The sequence below is a fragment of the Emydura macquarii genome, unplaced genomic scaffold, assembly GCF_026122565.2.
Source record: "Emydura macquarii macquarii isolate MOO-44397 ecotype Brisbane River unplaced genomic scaffold, CSIRO-AGI_Emac_v2 contig_2768, whole genome shotgun sequence".
In the NCBI taxonomy this organism is placed as follows: Eukaryota; Metazoa; Chordata; order Testudines; family Chelidae; genus Emydura; species Emydura macquarii.
The window spans coordinates 5,000,268-5,021,480 of record NW_027132905.1 but is presented as its reverse complement, the minus strand read 5'-3'; the positions used below and the strand labels follow the sequence as shown (position 1 = coordinate 5,021,480).

General features: G+C 45.7%; 2 protein-coding genes across 2 annotated transcripts in view; one reads left to right on the top strand and one right to left on the bottom strand.

Annotated features, from left to right (window-relative positions):
• Window positions 1–2,535: 2,535 nt before the first annotated feature.
• LOC137165777 (leukotriene C4 synthase-like) lies at window positions 2,536–12,203 on the top strand. Its single transcript, XM_067567224.1, has 5 exons — window positions 2,536–2,830; window positions 8,416–8,515; window positions 10,243–10,313; window positions 11,023–11,104; window positions 11,944–12,203. The coding sequence occupies exons 1-5, from the start codon at window positions 2,686–2,688 to the stop codon at window positions 12,089–12,091; spliced, it is 546 nt and encodes a 181-aa protein (XP_067423325.1). The 5' UTR covers window positions 2,536–2,685; the 3' UTR covers window positions 12,092–12,203.
• A 1,980-nt stretch (window positions 12,204–14,183) lies between these two features.
• Window positions 14,184–21,213, bottom strand: part of MGAT4B (alpha-1,3-mannosyl-glycoprotein 4-beta-N-acetylglucosaminyltransferase B) — an 82,277-nt gene continuing 75,247 nt past the window's right edge. Inside the window, exons 12-15 of the mRNA XM_067567223.1 lie at window positions 20,473–20,551; window positions 18,441–18,528; window positions 16,485–16,597; window positions 14,184–15,398 (exon numbers count right to left, since the gene is read on the bottom strand). Of these exons, the coding sequence (XP_067423324.1) occupies window positions 15,375–15,398; window positions 16,485–16,597; window positions 18,441–18,528; window positions 20,473–20,551 (304 nt within the window). The 3' untranslated portion in view covers window positions 14,184–15,374. The remainder of the gene's footprint in view (window positions 15,399–16,484; window positions 16,598–18,440; window positions 18,529–20,472; window positions 20,552–21,213) is intronic.

Sequence of the window (21,213 nt, the reverse complement as noted above, 5' to 3'; positions counted from 1 at the left end):
CCATGATAAGAAAATCTATGTAAATAAATATGCCATCAAAGTTATAATTTAGTTCAAAACTTCTTTTCCATGTTTGAATATTCTCAAAGTTGTGTTATTTAGCCTGAATCTAAATTAGGATAAAATCTTTAGATATAATCAGCTAACTGCTGTGTTGCAGTGTCTTTCTGAATAATACATTTAGTAACACTGGTCCAGGGACTTTCAATAGAAATAAGATCCAATCTGACTTCCTGTGAAGGGCTGTTTTTGATACCTTCTGCTCCCTTGTATCCGTTCCTTCTGTTGAGCTAGACATTTTTTTTAATGTATTAAGATGGAGTTGGGATTTGATTCTTGTGTGACTGGTACAGGGCCAGAAACAAGAATGATCTCTCTTGGCCAAGTGCCAACGATATACCTTTATGTATGAAGAGATCTACAAAATCTCATAAAAGCATCTTGCACCAGTAAAAAAGTACAGACTGCCTCAAATTCCAGAGTTGCTTTGAAGTCCAGCTGTGTGTCTGCCCCACTAATGGCAATGATTAACCTTAACCTAATGTACAGAGTGTGACAAATGTACAGGTGCCAGTCAGTAAACTCCAAGGAAAAAAGGTGAAGGAAAAAGGGATGTTGCAGCAATGGAAGGTGGAATAAAAAGGCCTGCTCCCTCCTGCTGCTCTTCCTTTATTTGCCAGCTAATCCCAACCACTGAAAAGTGCTGGGAATTAATTCACTGCACCCTCCCACAGAGGATGCTACCGCTGGCCCAGGGTTGTGACTGAGGTGTCCACCTAGAAATCTGTGTTGCACTTGAGGGGCCCCAATATACTAGCTTCTCCATCAGCGAGTTCTGGGGGAGAGGAGTCTGATTTCAGTGAGTTTTAGCCCCAAAACAATCCAATGTAGTGAAGGGAAAATGTCTGCTAGAGCAACAGAGCTAGTTGCTCACAACCTGCAACCATTTTAGGTTTGATTTATTTGTACTGTGGGTATATTCTAACTCTGTACATCCAAGGCAAACCTGCTCTAAAAACCTGAGTGATAAAAGGTCTAAGTAATAAAGGCATCAGGTCCAGAATGCACCAGTTGTAAACTCAGTGGAACTGTTCAGGTACATTATGATCTGTATTGTCACACTAAAGACATTACATTGTAATTTACTGTTGACTGATGCTTTCCAGGCTGCCAGCTGTATGAAGTGGGTGTTTGCACTTGCATGAGTTTCCAAGGACTGGGGGGGGTTAATGCAAACTATCGCCGTTGCCTCTAAATTTTTTTCTACTTTCTTGCCTAGTACCTTGGCTGCTTGTCTGTATCTGTGGTTTGCAAACTGATGGTTTTTGTCTGTCACGAAAGTAAGTGTGTTTTATCAGCAGATTCTAAAGCTTGATTTTGTTATATTAAAGGCAATGGGAGTCAGAGCAGGCCCGAAGTGCCACTGCCTATGAGAGACCTCAAATGGGTAAAATCTCAATGCTATTGAATTTAGGAAAATGGTGAGACACCTAACCTTTTAATAAAAGTGGAGGAAAATAGCCTATAATGTTGGAGGACACAGTCTTGGATGAGCAGTGCAAAATTCTGGCCTAGGTGTAGTGGACACATGAATTGACTGAAATTTTTAATGTGATAAGAGTGAATTCAGGGTGATGACAAAAGTTCTAGTTTCAATGATCGAGCATGCAGTCTTACCTCAGTGGGGATGGCAGCTGGTTTCTCTTGCTCGCTGGGGTGTACTAATTCCAGTGGAAAGCTGCTCCTACTTGGTGCCGAGTTATTTTCAAAAGGCTCTTTCAAGCATAAACTCCTCTGGCAACACAAGTGACGGAAAACGTCCTCTGTTGAGCAAGAATTGGTTAGCATTTTGGTAAAAGCAAACGGGGGCAGATGTGGGTCAGGAAGAAGCATTCTGCAGGAGTTACAGGTAGTGCTTAAAGTTTGCAGTGCCTGAGCCCCTGGGTGCTCGGGCCTGGCACGTCAGAGCTGTGGCTTGCCACCTCAGTTATGAAAGTAAAAAAATTGCGTGAGCTGGGCCCCCTTTCATCACAAACGCAGCAGTGGGGCTCACTTTATCCCAGTCTTACACTGCACAGTTCTAGGTCAGAGGAGTCGGGTTGCAGCCTAAAATGATTTGTCCCATAATCCACTCCCTTACCTTACTGCTCTGCTCCACAACAAGGAAAGGTTTCTTCCTGGGGGATTGCAAATTAGACAGAACGTGTACGAGGGAGGGGGGACGTTTTCGAAAATACACCTTCATCTGCTCTAAGGGTATAGCGCTGGGAGAGGGAGGGAAGCGGCCCTGAATTTCGGGGGGCGGGGCGGGGGGCATCCTTCAGTCGGCAGCTCTCGAGCTCTGCAACGACACCCCCAAAAAGGCTGGGCGGGCCTGTCTGCACTTTCCCCAGGACCCTGGCTCCGCTCCCGCGTTTTTCTCCTGCCCCCGCCCCTGGGGGAGGGAGGGGGTCGCTCGCGCACCCGGTGAAGGGCTCGGGGCGCCTCCGCCAGCCCCGCCGCGGGAACGAGCCAGTCCCACCGGCGGAGGCTGGAGGCGGGAGGTTCCCCGCGGGCTGCACGTGCGCCGGGTCGCCTCCCGCCGCGGGGCGGCGCAGGGAACCTCGCCGCGCGCCCGCTGCCCCCGCGGGGAGAGCCGGGCTGCAGCGCGCCAGGGGTTAACGAGCGCGGTGGGGAGGAAGCCACATGCTGGGGGGGGGCTGTAGGAGCGGCCCGCCCGCCCCGCACGCACTCACTGTCTGTCCCGCTGCGCTGCCTGGCGGAGCCGAGATGCAGCTGGAGCAGATCGCGCTGCTGGCCGCGGTGACCGTGTTGGGCGTCTTGGAACAAGGTAAAGCCCCCACCCCCCGGGCAGGCGCCTGGCGCTGCGCATTGCCAGCTGTGCCGGCTGAAAGGCGGGGTTTGTCCTGGGCGGTGAATGATGCACCTGGTGCCGTTTTGGGGGGGGGGCTGGACACTACTCTGCTGAAGCGCAACGCGCTAAACATGGGTGTTCTCAATGGACACGCAGCATGGCCTGGTGTTTGTTTGTTTGTTTGTTTTGGGGGGGGGGGATGCTGCAGGTAATGTGCGCTGCCGGCTGGACGGGCTGTGTGGCTGTAGTCATAGTCAATGACAAATAAAATGCACCGCAACAATGTGACCGCAGGCACGGGGGGGGGGGGGGGGGTGAAGTGGTTGCCATTCAGGGTTTACAGTGTGGGTCGGTGGTTCTCAGCACCCCCCCAATACAACTTGTTCCATCAGCGCGGGTTACCTGAGGCTGTGGCTACACCACAGACCGTGCGGGCGCCAGTGTAGGCGCCAGGCGCTGCTCGCTCACGGGCCGAATGAAACCACCTGCACGGAGCCGGGGGAGGCAGCGCTGTCCACGCCAGCACTTTACGTTGGTCAAGAGCACGGGGTTGGTTGGTTTGTTGTCACACCGCCCCTGAGGACACCAGTGTTAGAGTAGGCAAAGCCGTAGTGTCTCTCTCTCGGACTCTGAGCCCATGCCTAGCGCCCTGCATTGCATTTTAGGTACTAATAAACTGGAAGAATTCAGAGCAACGCAATAAACCCGATTGAGGGTTGGAGGGAGGGAATTTTTGCGGTAAGAGTTGTTTGACTAAAGGGGAGGGCGGCCAGCTTAGACCTGTCACCCAGTGTTACAGCGACAAGGTGGGTGCAGGAAGAATAGCTGTCATTGGACCAGCATCCGTTAGTGAGAGACAGGCTTTCAACCCACACCCAGGTCTTCGTCAGAGCCGGGAAAGGTACCCCCTGTGTCACAATTTAATACGCTGGGAGGCTCTGGCTCAGACCTGAAAGAGTTCTGCGTAGCTCGAAAGGGTGTGTGTCTCTCGCTCTCACCGGGAGATGTTGGTCCAATAAAAGCTATTACCTCACACACCTTGTCTGGCTGATGGACCAAGCTGGCTACAGTAACACAGCATACAATGTGCATTTGAACAATGTAAACCAGGCGGCAGAAAAATATAATAACTCCAGGCCAAGGATTTAGAGCTAAGAGACACGATCCTCGCGTTGCATATCATGGAGGAGATGGTTGTGGCTGCGTAGAGACGGTTGCGTTGAATGGCTTGTAGGGGTTTAGGATTTTTGTTTGAACAAGAATGTCTTGGCACTGTATTTTACACACTCTCACTGCAATTACAGGGTCTCTTTTTCTGAGCATTTACAAGTTAATCTGTTAATTAGGTTAGGAGTAACATGTCACTTTAAAAAAGGGGGTCCTTTAAGAAGTTTGGCACCTTGTCCCTAACGAGCCTAATTAACGCAGACTCTTCGAACTTTTCTTACAGTTCAACCTAACTGAAATCATGGCCACAGGCTACATTTTTTTTAATTAATGGTCATGTTTCATATTCATTAAGTGAACGTTTCTTTGCATAGAGGCTGAAGAACAGCCTACTACAGCGACATGCACAATGAATTGCCCACTTTCAAAATGGCTTCCATATTTACCATTGTTCCCAGTGGGAGTGAGGTCACAAGATGCCTTCAATTAGCCATTTTGAGACAGGGGAAGACATCACCTTCACAGCGAGCACTGTGTGGGCTCAGTCCCATTGAAAACAAAGGGCGAGGGTGGCTGTTTTGAAAGAGGGCACCTGTTCATGAGTGTCTCTGTTGTGAAAAATGATGACAACACCTAACTTTCTCATGGGGAGTAATGGGGCCACTCACGTATACCCACAAGACCGGACAGTTTGGGCCGTCTGGGCATAGCATGGGCCTACTGTCCCCGCTGGCGTGCAAGGTCACAGGCAAGCCCTTTTGAAGAGCTATGCTGCCCCACTTCAGTGACCTCATGGGCATGGTCCCACGGGCAGGGCAGCACACTCTTCAAAATGGCACCCTCAGCAGCTCCCGCCGAAACCATGTCTGGCTTTCGTCTCTCTCAGGTGGTGGCAAACCTTAGGAAACAGAACCGTCCAGTTTAAAGCCAGATGAATGGCCTGCCTAAAGAACCATGGCTGCAAAAAATCATTTTAATCTAATCTGGGCCCCTAACACTATCATTTTAGTCATAAGGTTAGTGTGACCATGGAAGAGAGTGAAGGTGGTTTTGGGTGCCCTGTGTGTTTCCATACTTCAGCATGTCTGAATTTCTTTTAGGTGTAAGCTTAACTCTGAATTTCCTGGGTACTTAAGGCCTGATTTGGGGACTAATTGTACTGTCTTTTACCTTGAATTCAGCCTTCATGCCATTTTAACATAATCTTGGGCTGGCATAAAGAAATGTTTCCTGACTTATTAGATGGTGGAAGCCCCCTTGCGCTAGGACACTTAAAAATAGACTGACCAAGGAATCCAAAAGTGTAGTGTAAACAAGTTAATCCTCCCGTGGCAGTGAGCGGACCTGAAAAAAGGCTATGTAAGTCTAACTGTTGTGGACTCTGTAGTTGGGTAGAGGAATTCCACCTCCCTCAACATACTCAGTTCATCTTAATTTGCAATTGAAGATTCAAGTGTTGGTAATCTCTCTGCAGTTAGGGTCTCCAAGGTAGTGTCAGTACACAGAATAATTTGCTGCTGCTCTAAAATTGTAGGAGGGATGTCCTTTTCGTGAGAGGAATCCCATGTTGCTAAATTTGGGTTGTGTAATATTTTTTTAAGTGTTTTTTTTCCGATTGGAAAACTTGTAACACTTGTTTTCTGCACTTACATCTGGCTGAATTGTGATATCTTCGGAATATCACATCTGATCAGTTCCCACATTTATTTCATTTGGTCCCAAAGCACCTCACTAAAAAAGTGCAGGCTGGTTTAAAGTCACTGCATAGAATAATGTACACAGTGCTGGGTTTTGGCATAACATTGGGAACATCAGGTGTCATTCTTTATTCAGCTCTATAAACAGTCAATACACGGTAGTAGTTGCATTGCACAAATGTATTACTGCACCTTTTTTTTTAGGCTTAGTCTATAAAGCACATTTAAACCTGTTACAGTCTTACTTGCCCCTAGGAACAATTGACCAGTAAGCTCCTGTTGGAAACCCCCTGCGTGCAACGAGAATTTGTATAATTAATCATCACCCTCAGAAGAGGTGACAGAAATTAATACCTGATTAGATCTTACTTCTGAATCTCACCCCCCATATCCTGGAAGTAGCAATGAGTTTTACAGTATATCAGACTTATCTGAACTCTGGCTACAGGTTTTACTCCCTAACTGAATGGTTAATCAGTGAAGGTTATCATATCACAATCAAAGTGATGATGCAGCTTTATTCACTGGTTTCTAGCTCTTTTATAATTTCCCCCCAATATTACATTTACATCTGAATTCTGTTTAATATGAAGAAATGTGCTGAACAGATCAAAGATTGGGTAAGGAAATCTGTGCTTTTAAAATAATAATTAAGTAATATTTATCTAGATTGCATTACAATAGCAGATTATTTAAATCTCTAATATAATTTGTCTTTCCTCCAAGGGTGTCTGTACCAGCTTCTTCTACCAATGGGACATGAGACCTGCTCAACTGTAATGTCTTTTTCCTCCTTAAAACTGATTTCCATTTCTGAAGCCCTCAATGCTTTCCTTTAGCTGAACCATTGTCCTGTTCTTCACATGTCTGTGTTAGATTGTAAAGTCTCTGGATCGGGGCTGTCTCATTCTATGTACTGTGAAGTGCGTTGTAGCTTTCCAAAGTCATATAAATGCTTTAAACTAAATGTCTCCCTCTAGTGGCCTCAGCCTACAGTTGCTAAAAAACCCAATATGGCTACATAAGATTGAACGGTTTGCAAGTTACCGCTATGATAATGGATATAGTTATTGACATGCTGATTCCATCAGAATAGGACATTGGGGAGAGAGAGAGAGAGAGAGGAGGCCATGCTTATTCAGATTGTCCTATAAAAACAGGGAATTCCATCACCCAGTTTCCAAATTAGGTTTCAATGCACCTGTTGTGTAAACAAGCAGCCATCATCAACCATTCTTGGCAGGCACAGAGTTGAATTTGGCAAAATTCAGTTTAAAGAGAGGCCAATGTCTACAGTGTGTTGCAAAAGCTGCAGAAATCATCCTTCCAGCGAGAGGGATAGGTCTTACACTGATGCCCGCTGATAACACTGGGATCTAAAGCTGGCAGCATCAGTGTTCTTAGTCCTTGTGCCTGGTTCCTGACACTTGCAGGAAGTAGCTGACGCCTGTTGGGTGGACATCTCACTGATTGGGTTTGAAGAGAGGAGGTGACGGGTTTCTAACAAACAGGTGCCTGGGTTGAATTTTTATACCAGTTCCCTTTGATTCCTGTTGTTTGCTTTCTTCCTAAACATCTCCTTTTTCTTAGGGCTTGTGGGGTAGAGAGCCACGGCTAGGGGCACCAACTCTCACCATGTTCTTATGGTGGGGCACTACGTGGGCTAGCCAGAACACAGGCAGCTCAAGACTGGCCCGTGCTACCTGCAGTTCCGCTGTGCCACTTCTGCACCCTGGTGGAGCAGCACTGCTTGGTTATGTGCCTGCTTCCTCCCTCCGCACGCTGTCCTTCCTCTCCCAAAGCTCAGCTTTGCAGCCTCACCACAACAGGCAGTTAATGGGGTAGGTGCCATGGGCAGCCCCATCGCTTGGAGATGGGACTGCTTTGGGAGAGGTGAGGAACAGGAACACGAAGCAGTGGGCTAGTGGACAAGCACAGGACTGGAACTCAGTAGACCTGAGTTACATTCCTGGCTTGGTCACTGGCCTGCTGGGCAAGTGATTCTGGCTCTGGCTCAGTTTTCCCCATCTGTAAAATGGGGATATGATGATCCTTCACTTTGTAAAGTGCTTTTGAGATCTGCTGATTAAAAACACTATATAAGAGCCAAGGTATTAATTATTATGATCATTTGTGAGCAGGTAAGGTTGAATTTTCAGCCTGTAATCACCCCCCCATGTGCTGAGCAAGGTCAGGGGAGTTAGACAGAAGACTGACCCTAACTATGACCAAAATTTGGCCCCAAAAGCATGAGCTCTCTTCTACTGACATGATTTTTGGGTTTCTGACTCATGCTTTTTGAACTCTAGGGGGGGTCAGCAGCTCTGCATTGCTCTGGGCACTGCGCAGCTGGGTCTGTGTTTAACTTTATCATATTACAAAACAGTATACACTAGGGTCTCTGTTACCGCTGCTAGCTGTGCGAGATTGCTATGCAAAGCACGCGTCCAAGTTGTCTGCGCCATACAGTCTGCGCAATAGGCCAACGTGAATACAGTGACATGCAGGAGGTATTTACATATTCCACACTTTAATAGTACCTCATTTTCATAGACTTTGGAATGAAAAACTCAAAGCGTGTTGGCTGTTTTTTTAGAGCTCCCTTACCTTCAAACCAGATATTGCCTGGTACCGTGTAATGAGCGTGACGCACCATTTACAGCTGGAAACGTTACCTTTTGTGTTCTCTTCTTCCAGCCTATTTTGCTCTGCAGGTGATCTATGCCAGACGGCAGTACAAAGTCTCGCCCCCAGGTACAGCAGGCCCACCAGAATTTGAGAGAGTCTTCAGAGCTCAGTAAGAGATTTTTCCCTTATTTGTTGTGTTTACATGTAACCACAGGCTTGAGCCAATTGCTACCTCCAGCCTTCCTTGAACTCCTGGGAAGACTGATCCAGCTCAGATCTTCACCCCTCAGGCTTACTGCTGGATATATCCAAAGAGTCTGCTGTCTAGCAAAGTTATGAATTTACGCTCCCAGGCTTACTTTGGAAGGGGGTCATGCAGGTTTCCTTTGAGGAGTAACAGAAACATTTATTCTGAGCTATTAAATGCCGGCTCATTAAGTTAATTCTGCCCAGTCTGCATTTTGAGGGGATCAGGGCAGGTGCATCCAATCCACCTTGCGTGCTGAATCAGTGCTATTCCTGAGGAAAGTCACAAGGCCTTGGAAAGGGACTGAAACAGGCTCTTGCTCTGGTCCATCACACTTCTAACAGTGTGGGACTCCATTTTTTCCCATTCAACTGGAGGGGAAGAACTTGCTTATGTTAACCATGTTCTCCCTCTTATTTCCACAAGGAGTTGAAAGAAAGGGGCTGAGATTGTTGATGATGATTGGAATGCTTGTTTCAACACAACAGCAAATTTTGTACAAATAAAAGGTGGTATTTTGTCACCCAGCAAACAGTAAATGCTGGCAGAAATGCTCATTTGAGTTCATTTAAGACACATGGAAATGCCACCCAGGATGAAATGCAACAGCCAGTTCCAGCCCACTAGCCTCTTTGTTTAAGTCTGTGCATGGCAGAAAATATGAGGCTGAGAATTGCTAGTGCATCGTTTGTGGGGGCGGTGATGAGATAATTGTTAGCCTGCGAAGGTTATTTCTGTGGAAGTTGAGTCTGATGGCTGATTTGCTTTGATATGTTTTTAAAAACAGCGATTTATTACTTCATAGTGGAAAAATAGCCGCCGCTCTCTCTCTCGCTAAGGTTTTAAAATGCATTTGCTTTATAAAATGCTCAGATTCCTGTTTCTGATGCAAATCGGGCATAGCCCTAGAGACAGAGGAAAATGTTTTGGCCAAATTTTAGATGAGTTGTAAACTCATGGAATTGTAAAACGTTTTCACATTTGGACGATTCCCAATGTGTTTGCAGATTTAGTGCCTTGTGCTATTTCAAAAACAAAAAACAAAAAAAAGGAACTGGAGGTTTTATTACCTGTTGCTAATTTTAGGAATGCCAGGATGTTCCTTTTGGGATACTGTGGACATTTAAGGTTGAACAAAGTGTGACTCAGCACACTCGTAGGGCCCAGAGCAATTCTTAAAAGTTGGGGGCATTTCCTCAAACTTGTTTAAGCTTTAGTTGCTATTATAATTACCTATTAATACCCTAAAGGGGGGAGAACTTTAAACACATATTTAATTCCAGCTCTGATGCAGAAAGTCTGTGGTTTGGGGCAAATTACATGATGTTTATCTTAGTCTGTAAATCTCTAAAGAGGAGATTATGCCACTTTCTCCCAGGATTGTTGGCAGGTGCTAATTTTGGCAAAATGTTCAGAAGGTTGAAAGCACTGCAAATAGATTGCATAGTGTTTGTCCGTAGACTGCTGCATATTTGAGGATGCAGAAAGGGGGCCGATGTTCATAATTCCACAAATTGTTCCTTCCCACTTGCGCCAAAAACTTTTTGAAAATGAATTGCTAAATCCACTGTCCTGGGAGGGGGCTGATACGGGATTTCTGCTTTCCGTAGTGATGCAGTTTTAACTTTCTCTTCTCTGGTTCTCCTTAGAGCGAACTGCTCTGAATACTTTCCAATCTTTGTGTCTGTCCTATGGGTGGCTGGACTCTTCTTCCAACAAGGTAAAATCATACAAATAATTAGAAATCCCACCACAATCCAGAGGCTGTGTATTGGGTTATAACATTGGGGCACTTACAGCAAGCCATTGCTAGTTAATTGCTGGAAGCAAGCATGGCCCTGGTGCTCCAGGAAGAGCTCCCTTAGCTTGGGGGCGTGGGAGCATAAGGGGAGAAATAGGACAGACAAATGAAACTCAGTTGGTTTTGGCAGCTGAATTTTAATACCACTAATGTGATATGCCAACCTCTTGAAAATAGGTGGAGGTATGTGCCTTTCCCAAGGAGACAGTTAAGTAATTGCATTGGGACTAGTTAGTACTGGTAGCCTTTCACCAAGGTGAACTAGTCCATTCTTCTTCCTGCTCCATGGGCTGCTAAACTTAGCCTGTATCCATATAGTGCCTCGCGCACTGGGCTCTGACTTGCAATAGTTCCTAAAGGTCTCGGGCAATAGAATACTATTCATTTATTTCGCCTTAAGAGGGAAGAAGGTAGGGGTGTGGAAACACGGCTTTTAGCCTGGGGAAAAACCCATGACTATCGCTCCTGGTCAGCACTGGTCAGGTATCTCACTGTAACTTTGATTTTGCTGAATTGTTCTGTTCCAATTCATGCGTCTGGCTTTGTAGCCGTGGCTTCAGACTTAGGAAGTGAAGCATTTGGCTCTCTGCCCTGTGGTAATTATTTTGATTCCTGTCTTGCTGTCTAGGTGTGGCTGCAGTCTGCGGGCTACTCTACTTGTATGCTCGGTACCAGTACTTCCAGGGATATGCACTGTCTGCTCAGGGAAGGTGAATAAGGAACCAGGCATGAAATCATGGTGGTGAAAGTGTCCGATAAATAGCCAGCCTCGTACACATTAAAAATCAATGGGAGCTAGGTGCCTAGATACCCCCCTTTGCTGTTAATTTCTCCCCCTCCCTACCCCCCAAGGCAATAATGCTGCTCCTTAATGAATTTCCAGTTCATCAAGTGGGTCTCACACGAACTGCAGAAGTCTTCTGGAGCGTAATCAGGGGCATTACACTGCCACTAAATGCAGCATATTCCGTCTTTCCTCTGCAATGCTCACACTCAACCTGCACCACAGGCTGACTGCAGGCTGCTGAACAATGCCTGTAGCCAATTGGATTTATAGCTTTGAACAGGCTGCTGTTGAAGGTTACTAGTTTGAAAAGCAAGGTTATAACAAAGTAAATTGATTCTCTACTGGCTTTAAGCATGCTAAAGCCACCACAAAGACATTTCCTGTTAAATTATTGCTCGGCCCAGCGTCTCAATTGCTTGCCGAGTTTGTGCATTCCAGCTGGTCACCCACCAGCACTTGTGAAGCTGGCTGTTTTAGCATGCAGTGTCATCAGCACCACAACCACCCCTGTGAAAGTGGTGGTCTTATTCGAGTCTGTGGCTGCCCAGAACTGACAATAAATAGCTTTAAAAACCCTTGGATTTTCGAGGGTAGAAGGTGGATGTTTGCAAAGCCCTGTTACAGAGCCTGCTTGTTTGGTTTAAAACAAAAAACCTATGCTGCCAGCGGTCACGGTTCTCCTTTAACGAATGTATGACCCCTGCAGGAGCAATAGCCCAGGGCTGAATATACACTCGTTAATTGTGTTTTCTCCTTTCACAGATTGGGGCCCATGTACTTCAGTGCCAAAATTCTGTGGATTCTGATTGGTTTGTCCGTAGCAGGGCTTCTGGTCCACTTCCTGTCGCTCAGTTCTTTGGTGTGGAGAATGGAAATGCCAAGCAAACTGCAACTGCTCTTCCAGTGGTAAACAGCAGCTGTGACGGCTGAGTTAGACCCACAACTCAGCATCTTCCGCAACTCCTCCAGGCTGATGAGAATTTAAGCTTCACTTTTTCCACAATAAAGCAATTGAAAATAGAGCTAAGAAACACAAGTGCGCTATTGGCTGAAGAGATCTAAAACACTCAAACTTATTTTCAACCACTTGTCTCCTGCATCAACGATCTTCATTTAACAAGGAGGAAGAGGTAGAAAGTGGTTCTGTAATTCTGTCCTCCCACCCCCCCACTTATACACAACAAGTTCAACGGATAAGGAAACAGTTTTAGTCACAAGTGGCGAATAGAGCAAGGCTACATTCATTTCCCTCATTTGGCTTTTAAAACCCCTTCTCTTCCCTCCTCCCCGTTAAAAACTGTGCATCTAGAAAAGGATACACTGACTAGAGAAACAAAGGGCAGACGTGATTATTAGCACATGCTTTTCTTCCTTCCCACCAATGCCCCCAGCTGAAACTAAGGATTTTGCCACCAGAATCAGCTTCTGTAGGATATTGCTTATGCTGGTAAACAGAGGATGTTGTCATTCTCAGTTGTTTCTTCCACACAGTACTTCAAGTAGAGTATTAGTACATAGATAGGGGAAGGCAAGCTCCAGATCACCTGTTTCCAGGACATTTGATCATGTAATGCTTACTTTAAAAGCTTTTAGTCCCATGTTTTCTAATGGCTTGTGGCACTGGGCACCGATGATGATGTAGCTAGGAGGACCCAGAACTTCAGCAAAGTAGATCCCAGCAATCAAAGCATGACAGTTACTGAAAAAGATGAGCCTTAATTTCCATGGCCAAACCCAGAGTTGTCACAGGCTTTAGGCTAAAGAGTCAGAAGCCATGTCTATACTGATGGCAGAAAAGTCGCCGCCGTCAGATCGATCTTTCTGGATCCACTGAGCGGTCAGTGTAGAACCACTCGATCAGGAAAACTACTCTGTGTAGCTTGCGTAACTCCCATCAACTGCCGCCGAATCGCCAGGTCAGTGTAGACCAGGGCTAATATTGGACAGCCATGGGCTGAGGTATCTGATGGTCACAAGAACCCAAACTTTGTCTGAGAGAATTGTGGGAACCTCCTGCACAGCCTATGGAGCAAGAAAGCTGCTTTAGGCCCAAATATAAATGATCAGAACTCACCCGCTCTCAGGGCCAATGCTACCCTCCTTTTGGGTCCTCTGAAGACAGACTTTAATTATGATAGTGAGCTGGGATTAAGCAATCATCAGTTGTCGCTGCTCACCACTTACACTGGCAGTCATGGCTTTGTCAGATTTTTCATGCACCTGATGTTGCTCACCTTTGCTGAGCTACAAGCTGCCTCACAAGTTTGACATTTACTCTCTTGCAGTTATTTGTTACTCCACTTACCTGAACTTGTTTGTTGCACCACTTACCTGAACAATGGGAACCATGTGAACAGGTTTTCTGCTAGGAGAGTCACAATGTCATAGGACAGTGCAGAGGTACACTGCACACACGATTGATGGATGAGTTGATACAGAAAATAGCCAGCTAAGGTGAAGAGAGACTTTCCCACACTTACAGCTTTAGATCTACTGATTTGCAGTGAAGGAAGATACAATGCTACGTTAGCAATTTTCTCTTTTACAACCACACTTTAAAAGCAAGAGCTATTCAAAAAGGCGCTCTCCTAACCCAACAAAAACTTGCATTGGTTTTAATAAAGGCATTAAGCCCCTCTCCATGGATACAGAGGCACTGAGGATGTTTTCAGCATCAGGTGGCCCTTGTCTATAGTAGACTAGTAAGGAAAAAACACATTTAATATATTACAATGAGTAAGAGTTGAGCAATGGTTCCTTTTCCTAGTATATGCAGAGCTGGAGTACAGTCTTATCAGTTATGCTACAACAGCCCACTGGGTGTGGAAGTAGGGCATCTGGTACTGGCACCAGTGTCACGAGTAGCACTAGATTGGCTAATTTATAACCCTATTCAACAGTTACATTGCTGAGGCATGGAAGGGGAAAGCAATTTTACAAACTGCAAGTTAAATATTAAGAGCATCTTACTAGAAAGTTAAAACCAGAGTGAAGACAAGGGCAAGGATTTTAAATTTAATTAAACTTTATTACAGTGCACGTTATTTTTAATATATATTTATATATAGATGTACTTGAAAAATCAAACGTATCCAATAATAAAAAATACAGCACATTAAAGTAGTATAATGCATTCCAGTGTATAGCTGAAGAGACATTGGGATTTCAGAAAACTTCTGAAAAATTACACTAATATCCCTACCATTTTAGAACTTGGCTACTTATTTTCAAAATTCACATCAACCAGTAACTGCAATATTTATTAAAAAGATGGATTTTGCACTCAAAATCTCAAGGCGTGAAGACACTGGAGCCTTCAACATGAAGTTTGATTCAGGGGCCATGATCAACCCTGGCAGGCACAGTATGGTTTATTATTTCCCTGCCTTCCCGGTATGCCTAATCCCCTCAACTGGAACCATTAAGGGGAGCTTCATCTTGCGGCTTACTCAATCCTCTGCGTTGGTCCTGGAGGAACCGACTTTTGCTGTAGCAAGGGGAAATGTAGGCGCGTTCAGACTGTGGTTGTTTCCCCCAATATACCTCAACCCTGCTCTGCAGATGGTAAGGGGAATTCAGTCACCCTGTGCTCATTGCCAATGCTCTTCCCCTTCACTGCTCCAGCAATAAGGCTGCCATGCCCCCCCACCCAATATAGCCAGGGTCTGCCCTTCTCTGGGCTGAAGATACGTTTGGCCTGCCCGTGTGTTAGTTCCTTAGTTCTGTAAGCGTGCCCAACTGCACTGCACTTTAGTATGACTCAGCTGCTACTCATACCCCTGAGCAGATGAATGAGTGTGTGGTCTGCACCCAGAGGAACAAAAGCCAAACCTTTATACTGGGATTATTTTCCCTTGGTCTCTAAACAGCAACAGAGGACAATCTGACCACCCCCAGCAAAGTCAGCTACAGCCGACACATGCCAGTGCTGGCACTGGAACCATCTTGTTTAATTGCAGCCTTCCCCCCCCTCTAGTCTGTTGCAGAGCTTGCCAGGTTTGTGTGTGTGTATTCTGACCACAGATTTTTTTTCCTTTCTTTCTTTCTTTCCTGGCTTGGAGCAGGTGGTAGTGCTGTGCATGCGACACTTTCACACCATTTGCAGACTGGGAGAAGGGGGAATCAGAGGGAGAGGAAATTGGGGGAAGGGACCAGGCAACTGCTTTGTGCATCCACCCTTCGTCCTGGGAATTTCAGTCTGCTTTTTTCAGAAAAATCTGAAAAGATAGAATGGGGGAGAATGAGAGAAATGAAGCAAAAGGCCTCAGGACTGGGCACTTTCTCAGTTACAAAACGTCCCGTGCAGTCCCCACACTAGCAGGAATGGAATGTAAGTTTGAAGTCGGTTTTACAGAAGACACCCATGAAGGGGCCGTCCCTCCCAGTGCTAGAATGAAGGTGGGTTTTTTTGCTCATTTGTTGCTGACAGACACCATCCCGAGGAGATAACAGAAGATCGTGTGACTTCAGCCTGTGACTAGACTTCGAAGGGCAGTGCACATGCTCCTTAGTGATGCTGGGGTGGGGATAAGCAAGCAAGGTTACAGCTCTGGTAGCATTTCCCTCCCCCCGTAGAAATGCAGGATACAAATGACACTGGAGGTCAGAAAAGGCCAATCGCCTGGCCCAGACCCTCAGGCTATTAGAGCTGTGGTGCGTTTGAAGAGACACTATCAAGAATTTAATGAATGTTTAAAAAGTGCTCCAGATATTTAAACATTCCTTTTGCGAGTCCATTTTCTCCCTTCACGTCTGACTGGCCAGCAGTAGGTGGTGGTTGGGGGGGCGCGCGCGCACGCGGGCAGGGGCGCGCGGCACCTATTCCTTTCTCCAAAGGACACAAAGGGGCTGGTTTTACTAACAGTTGCGTTGCCAAGAAAACATTTGCCCTAATTAGCTACTCAGAACAACAGTCCCTTTTGCAACTCACTATAACTCCACAGGCTCATCTCTGTATTAAAAGCTTCTGTAGAAAATGCATCATCACTTAGGGGCCTGTCCTGCTCCCATGGACAGCCAGGCGAGCTTTCCCATTAGCTTTCACGGGAGCGGGATTAAGCCTGTTGGACCAGGCACTCTGGATTCAATAGGATGAAAGGATTAGCCATTTAAAGCCATTCACCCTCCTCCCCTCCCCATCCTCCGTTCCCTTCAAGGCGAACTCAAAAATACACCCTCCCCCTCTTTTACCCAGAGATCTGCTCCTCCTGTGTGGGGAGAATTCGGAAAGGGGGGTTCCAGGCTGGTGGAAGAGCTGTCCAGATCTCTCTCTGTTGCTTTTTTAAGCCAGAAAAGCCGTTTACCTCACTCAAGATGATCCACACTGGAGAATCAGTCTGGATGACCAGTCGGATGGCTTCTAAAGGCCCAAAGGAAGGGTCCATTTCTCCTTCTGCAACACCCTTAGAAAAGGAGCCTAATGGAGAAAAGCAGATAGTTTTGGGGTGGAATATCCTCACAAGAGCAGCTGAACCGAATTTCGATGGCTCTCTAGCATCAAGCAGTCTCCTTTTCCAGTAGCTGGAGGCCTCGGTCTATCACTGTTTAAACTGCTGCAACATTTAAGTGTTGCTTACCACAGAACCTGAGAGAGGATAACTGCATATGCACACTGTTTTTAGTTTGTGCATAGCACCGAACTACCTGACTCAGCCAATGCATTCTTTCAAATGCAAGGAACCTCAGGGCACTGTGAGATCAAATATAAGCCCTTCCCAGAATAGCAATACCCTTAAAAAAAGTGATATCTCAACCAAAGAAATCGGATTCAGAAGTCTAGATGTGCAGAGCCCCAAAACTGCCAGTAGGTGCCACTGTTTCACAAGGTAATATTTAATGCATGCATCAAAACCTTGTGAAGTGATCAGGCTGTCTTGGAGAAAAGGACACTGTGTAGGGAGATTATTTAGCTCCTTAATTTTCCTCAGCATGTTTATATGGCCGCCAAGGTCTAGAGAATGCAAACAGCACAGGAATTCCCCACACAACACTGGCTACCCTAAACAAGCTGGAGCCTGTACTTTGTGACAATGATAAACGGGCTGCGTCTTCAGAGATTTTCTTCAGTTCCTTAAGGAGTGATGAAGAAATAGTTCCTGAAGAGTTCCAGAGGGGTAGCCGTGTTAGTCTGTATACAGCAAAAACACAGAGTTCTGTAGCACTTTAAAGACTAACACATTTACTTTCAGCCGACATAAGCTTTCGTGGGCTTCAGTCCACTTCCTCAGATGCAGTTGGGAACTTTCCAGCCCTAGGATCCCCTTAGGGGGTGTATTTGATCCATGTGTCCACACCTACGTATGCAGGTACCCACAGTACTGCCTGCTCTGCAGAGCAGAACCAGAAAAAAGAAGGTGCAATTGAATTAAAAATCACATCTATCATTTTTTCCCTCGTGGTGAAGCCTTTGCTCAATCCAACAATGCCCCACTTGGGAATCCTTAAAGCTATACACAGTAGAACCTCCGCGTTATGAACACCTTGGGAATGGATATTGTTCCTAACTCTGAAACGTTTGTGACTCTGAACGAAACATTATGGCTCTTTCAAAAGTTTACAACTGAACATTGACTTAATACAGCTTTGAAACTTTACTATGCAGAAGAAAAATGCTGCTTTTAACCATCTTAATTTAAATGAAACATAGAAACAGTTCTCTTACCAAGTATTTTTTTTTTAAACTTTCTCTTTATTTTTTTAGTAGTTTAACACAGTACTGTGTTTGCTTTTTTTGTTGTTGTTTTTTTGGTCTCTGCTACTGCCAGACTGTGTACTGCCGGTTCCAAATGAAGGGTGTGGTTGACCTGTCAGTTCATAACTCCGGTGTTTGTAACTCTGAGGTTCTATTGTTACCGCAGCAAGGATCCTAGTGCAAGGGATCTGAAAACTATGCCTGCTGGTGCTTCTGAGAGAAAACTCACTGCAGAAGTTACTAATGAATGTATCATGACAGCATTTTGCTTAATCCCCATTCCCTGCCTTGGGAATCAGCTTTAATCTTTCTACATTGTGACATGAGAGAGAGAGAGAGAGAAAGCCCTACACAAAGAATTGTGATTAAAATCCGTCTTAAATTTTGGCTCATGGAGAGAAAAAAAAAGCCTAACTTGCTCTAAATAACTGACTTTTAATCTCATTTCCAGGCAAATCAGTTCCAGCCAAGGTTTAAATAGAGTGCTCTTTATTCATTTAAAGATCAACATATGTGGCGCATTATCAGCAAACAGCAGGCCAACTTTTGCCTTGAACCAGTAATTTACCTATCTGCATGTAGCCATCTGATGTCCTGTGGTACTTGAACACTGTCCCTCTTCCCTCCTGCAGGGCTTCCTTATCTGACTGGAGACTCTGTGCAGGAAACAGACAGTTGTTGCAAAAAGCCGGTGGCAAGAATTTAGGAAATCTGCTGTGGGTACAGCTTTAATAGCCAGGGTCATAAAGCAAACAGCATTGCAACTTTCCAAGGAAAGCACTCCAGCAACACGTAGGCTTGTAAGGTCTTTCAGTATATTAAAAGATACATGGTAGGTCTTAGACCATGAGGTCTCTCTACTGCTGTGGGCTTGTGTTTTAACTGCAGACCGGTAGAGGCAGCATCTGGTTTACCCCACAGCTTGGGGTGTGAGCCAGGACAAGGATTTGGGTTCACATTAGACAAGCACAGAAGTCTTACAAGCTCTTCTTGAAAGACTTTATCCCAAAATGGTGGGAATCTGACAAGAGCATCTGTTCTGGGCCTAATGAGATCCTGGATTAGAGTATCAAGAGAACAGGTGTTCCTGCAAGATTCCACTGGCATCTGGACTGGAAAGTAAGCACCTAATGGTTTCTGATCTGAATTGAAACAAACACCATAGGGGGATGGTTCAGACGGGAATCTGAATCTACCTCCCCACCCACCCACCCACCTTTTAATTTGATTGGTTTTGGATTGAAGGTTCTGTTCTAATTTTAACCTGTAAACACCAGGCTGCCATGTGACGTTGGGGGACAAACTGCAGAGCAAGGAACCAGAGTTTCCAGCTGGTAGAAGCAGCTGCGGAAGCAACCAAAGCAGGGACTGCTGCATTTGGAGGGGGTGGGGAGCATAAAATGGGGGTCCTGCTGGGGCCATCCCTCTCTCCAACTCAGAATTGTGCATGGGAGACCCCCTTCCCCTCCCCACTCTGGGGGCATGAGAACCCAGGCATTGCCTCCCCTCCTCATGTGGCTGTAGGGAAAAACTGCAGAACGGAGCCAGCCAGAGACTCCAGATGGTAGGGAGCAGCTGCAGAAGTAGCCGTAGCAAGGACCACTGAACAGTCAGAAATAACTTCACAGTTTTGGCTGGACTCTCTATCCTGTGCTGATTGGCTGTTTACTCCAACCCTCTCCCTGCCCCTCCCTCATAGTCCCTTCAGTTTCACTCCACACATGCCCCTTACCCTCTTCTCCCCGCCCTGTCCTCCTCACCCCACTTCTCTTCAATGTTTCCTTTCCCTTCACCTTTCTTTCTGTTTAGCTGGTGCCCTCTGAACTCAACCAACCACCCAGTCAAATTCATGGCACAAACGTGACATTTGCTGCCATCACACCGTTCACGCTGCTTGTGAGTTAGGCCTTTTCCCCACACTGGTGTCTGTCTAGTCCAGTCGTTCTCAAAAAGGGGTACACGTACCCCAGGGGGTACATCAACTCATTTAGGTATTTGCCTCGTTTTAAAACAGGTCACATAAAAAGCACCAGCAAAATCAGTACAAACTAAAATTTCATACAGACAATGACATGTTTACGCTGCTGTATACACTACGCTCTGAAATGTAAGTACAATATTTATATTCCAATGGATTTATTTTATAATTACTTGGTAAAAATGAGAAAGTGAGCAATTTCCAGTAACCTTGTGCTGTGACTGTTTTTTTTTTTTTATGTCTAATTTTGTAACCAAGTATTTTTAAACACACACGAGGTGAAACTTGGGGTACACAAGACAAATCATATTCACGAAAGGGGTAGAGTAGTCTGGAAAAGTTGATAGCCCCTGCCCTGAAGATCTTACAGTCCAAACAGAATAGATCAGTGGCTATCTATTGCTCTGTGTTTGTACAGTACCTAGCACAGTGGGCCCCCAGCGATAGGCATGATTAACAACAACATAAAATCAGAATAGTCTGATACTAGCAGAACCATCAAACACGTCTCAGCCAACAGATCATGTGCGCTTACTAAAGATTTTAATTAGAATTTTAAATTCCTCCCCCCCTCCAAAATTTCCACTTCTCCCGACCTCCAGCCCGATCCCCCATAACTTACATCAAAGGGCAAAACCTCGACAGTCGTATTGAAGAGTTTGTCTTCTGGGTGTTCAATGTTGCCACTGCGGAAGAAGAATCTGTGTAACAGAGACCAAAACTGTAAGAATCTGACTGGATTTGAGGAGGGAGGGGGAAGCATTGTGTTTTCTGCCAAGAGTGATTTATCAAATGTCTGAACCAAATAGGTAGAGCTTTACCCCTCACAGAAAGCCCCATTCATTGAGACGGGGTCACTCAGATGGTCACACTTTATGCAAAACCAGCTAATTACGGATTGTTTTATTGCATTTACAAATGAAAGGGTCCAGTGCCTAGGGGAGCAAACATAAGGGATCTAGGCAACAGGGGTTGTTATCCCAATGAGGGGAACTTTAGAGGACAGAATGAGCTCTGGGTAGAAGAGGGATGCAGGAATTCTGGGCAGGCAGAATTGTTTTCCAGAAAGGTCAGATCCTACTACTGACTATCAAGAAGGGAAGAAAAATCTGACCCATAAACAACTCTCCCCAGCTCAGCTCCTATCTTATTTTTCTACATGCCCTCCTAAGGGAACTGCACTCAGGAGAGCCCCTGCCCTTTAGATATGATGCATTCACAGAGCTGGGTTATCTGCCAGCAACACAGAACAGGGTATCGACTATAGCTGTTTCTATTCTCCTGCTTGCCCTACCGTGGCAGAGGCCAGAGCTATGCAAAGCCAAGTCTAGAATCAGGGCGTGCAAGTTTCTGCACTGCAGCC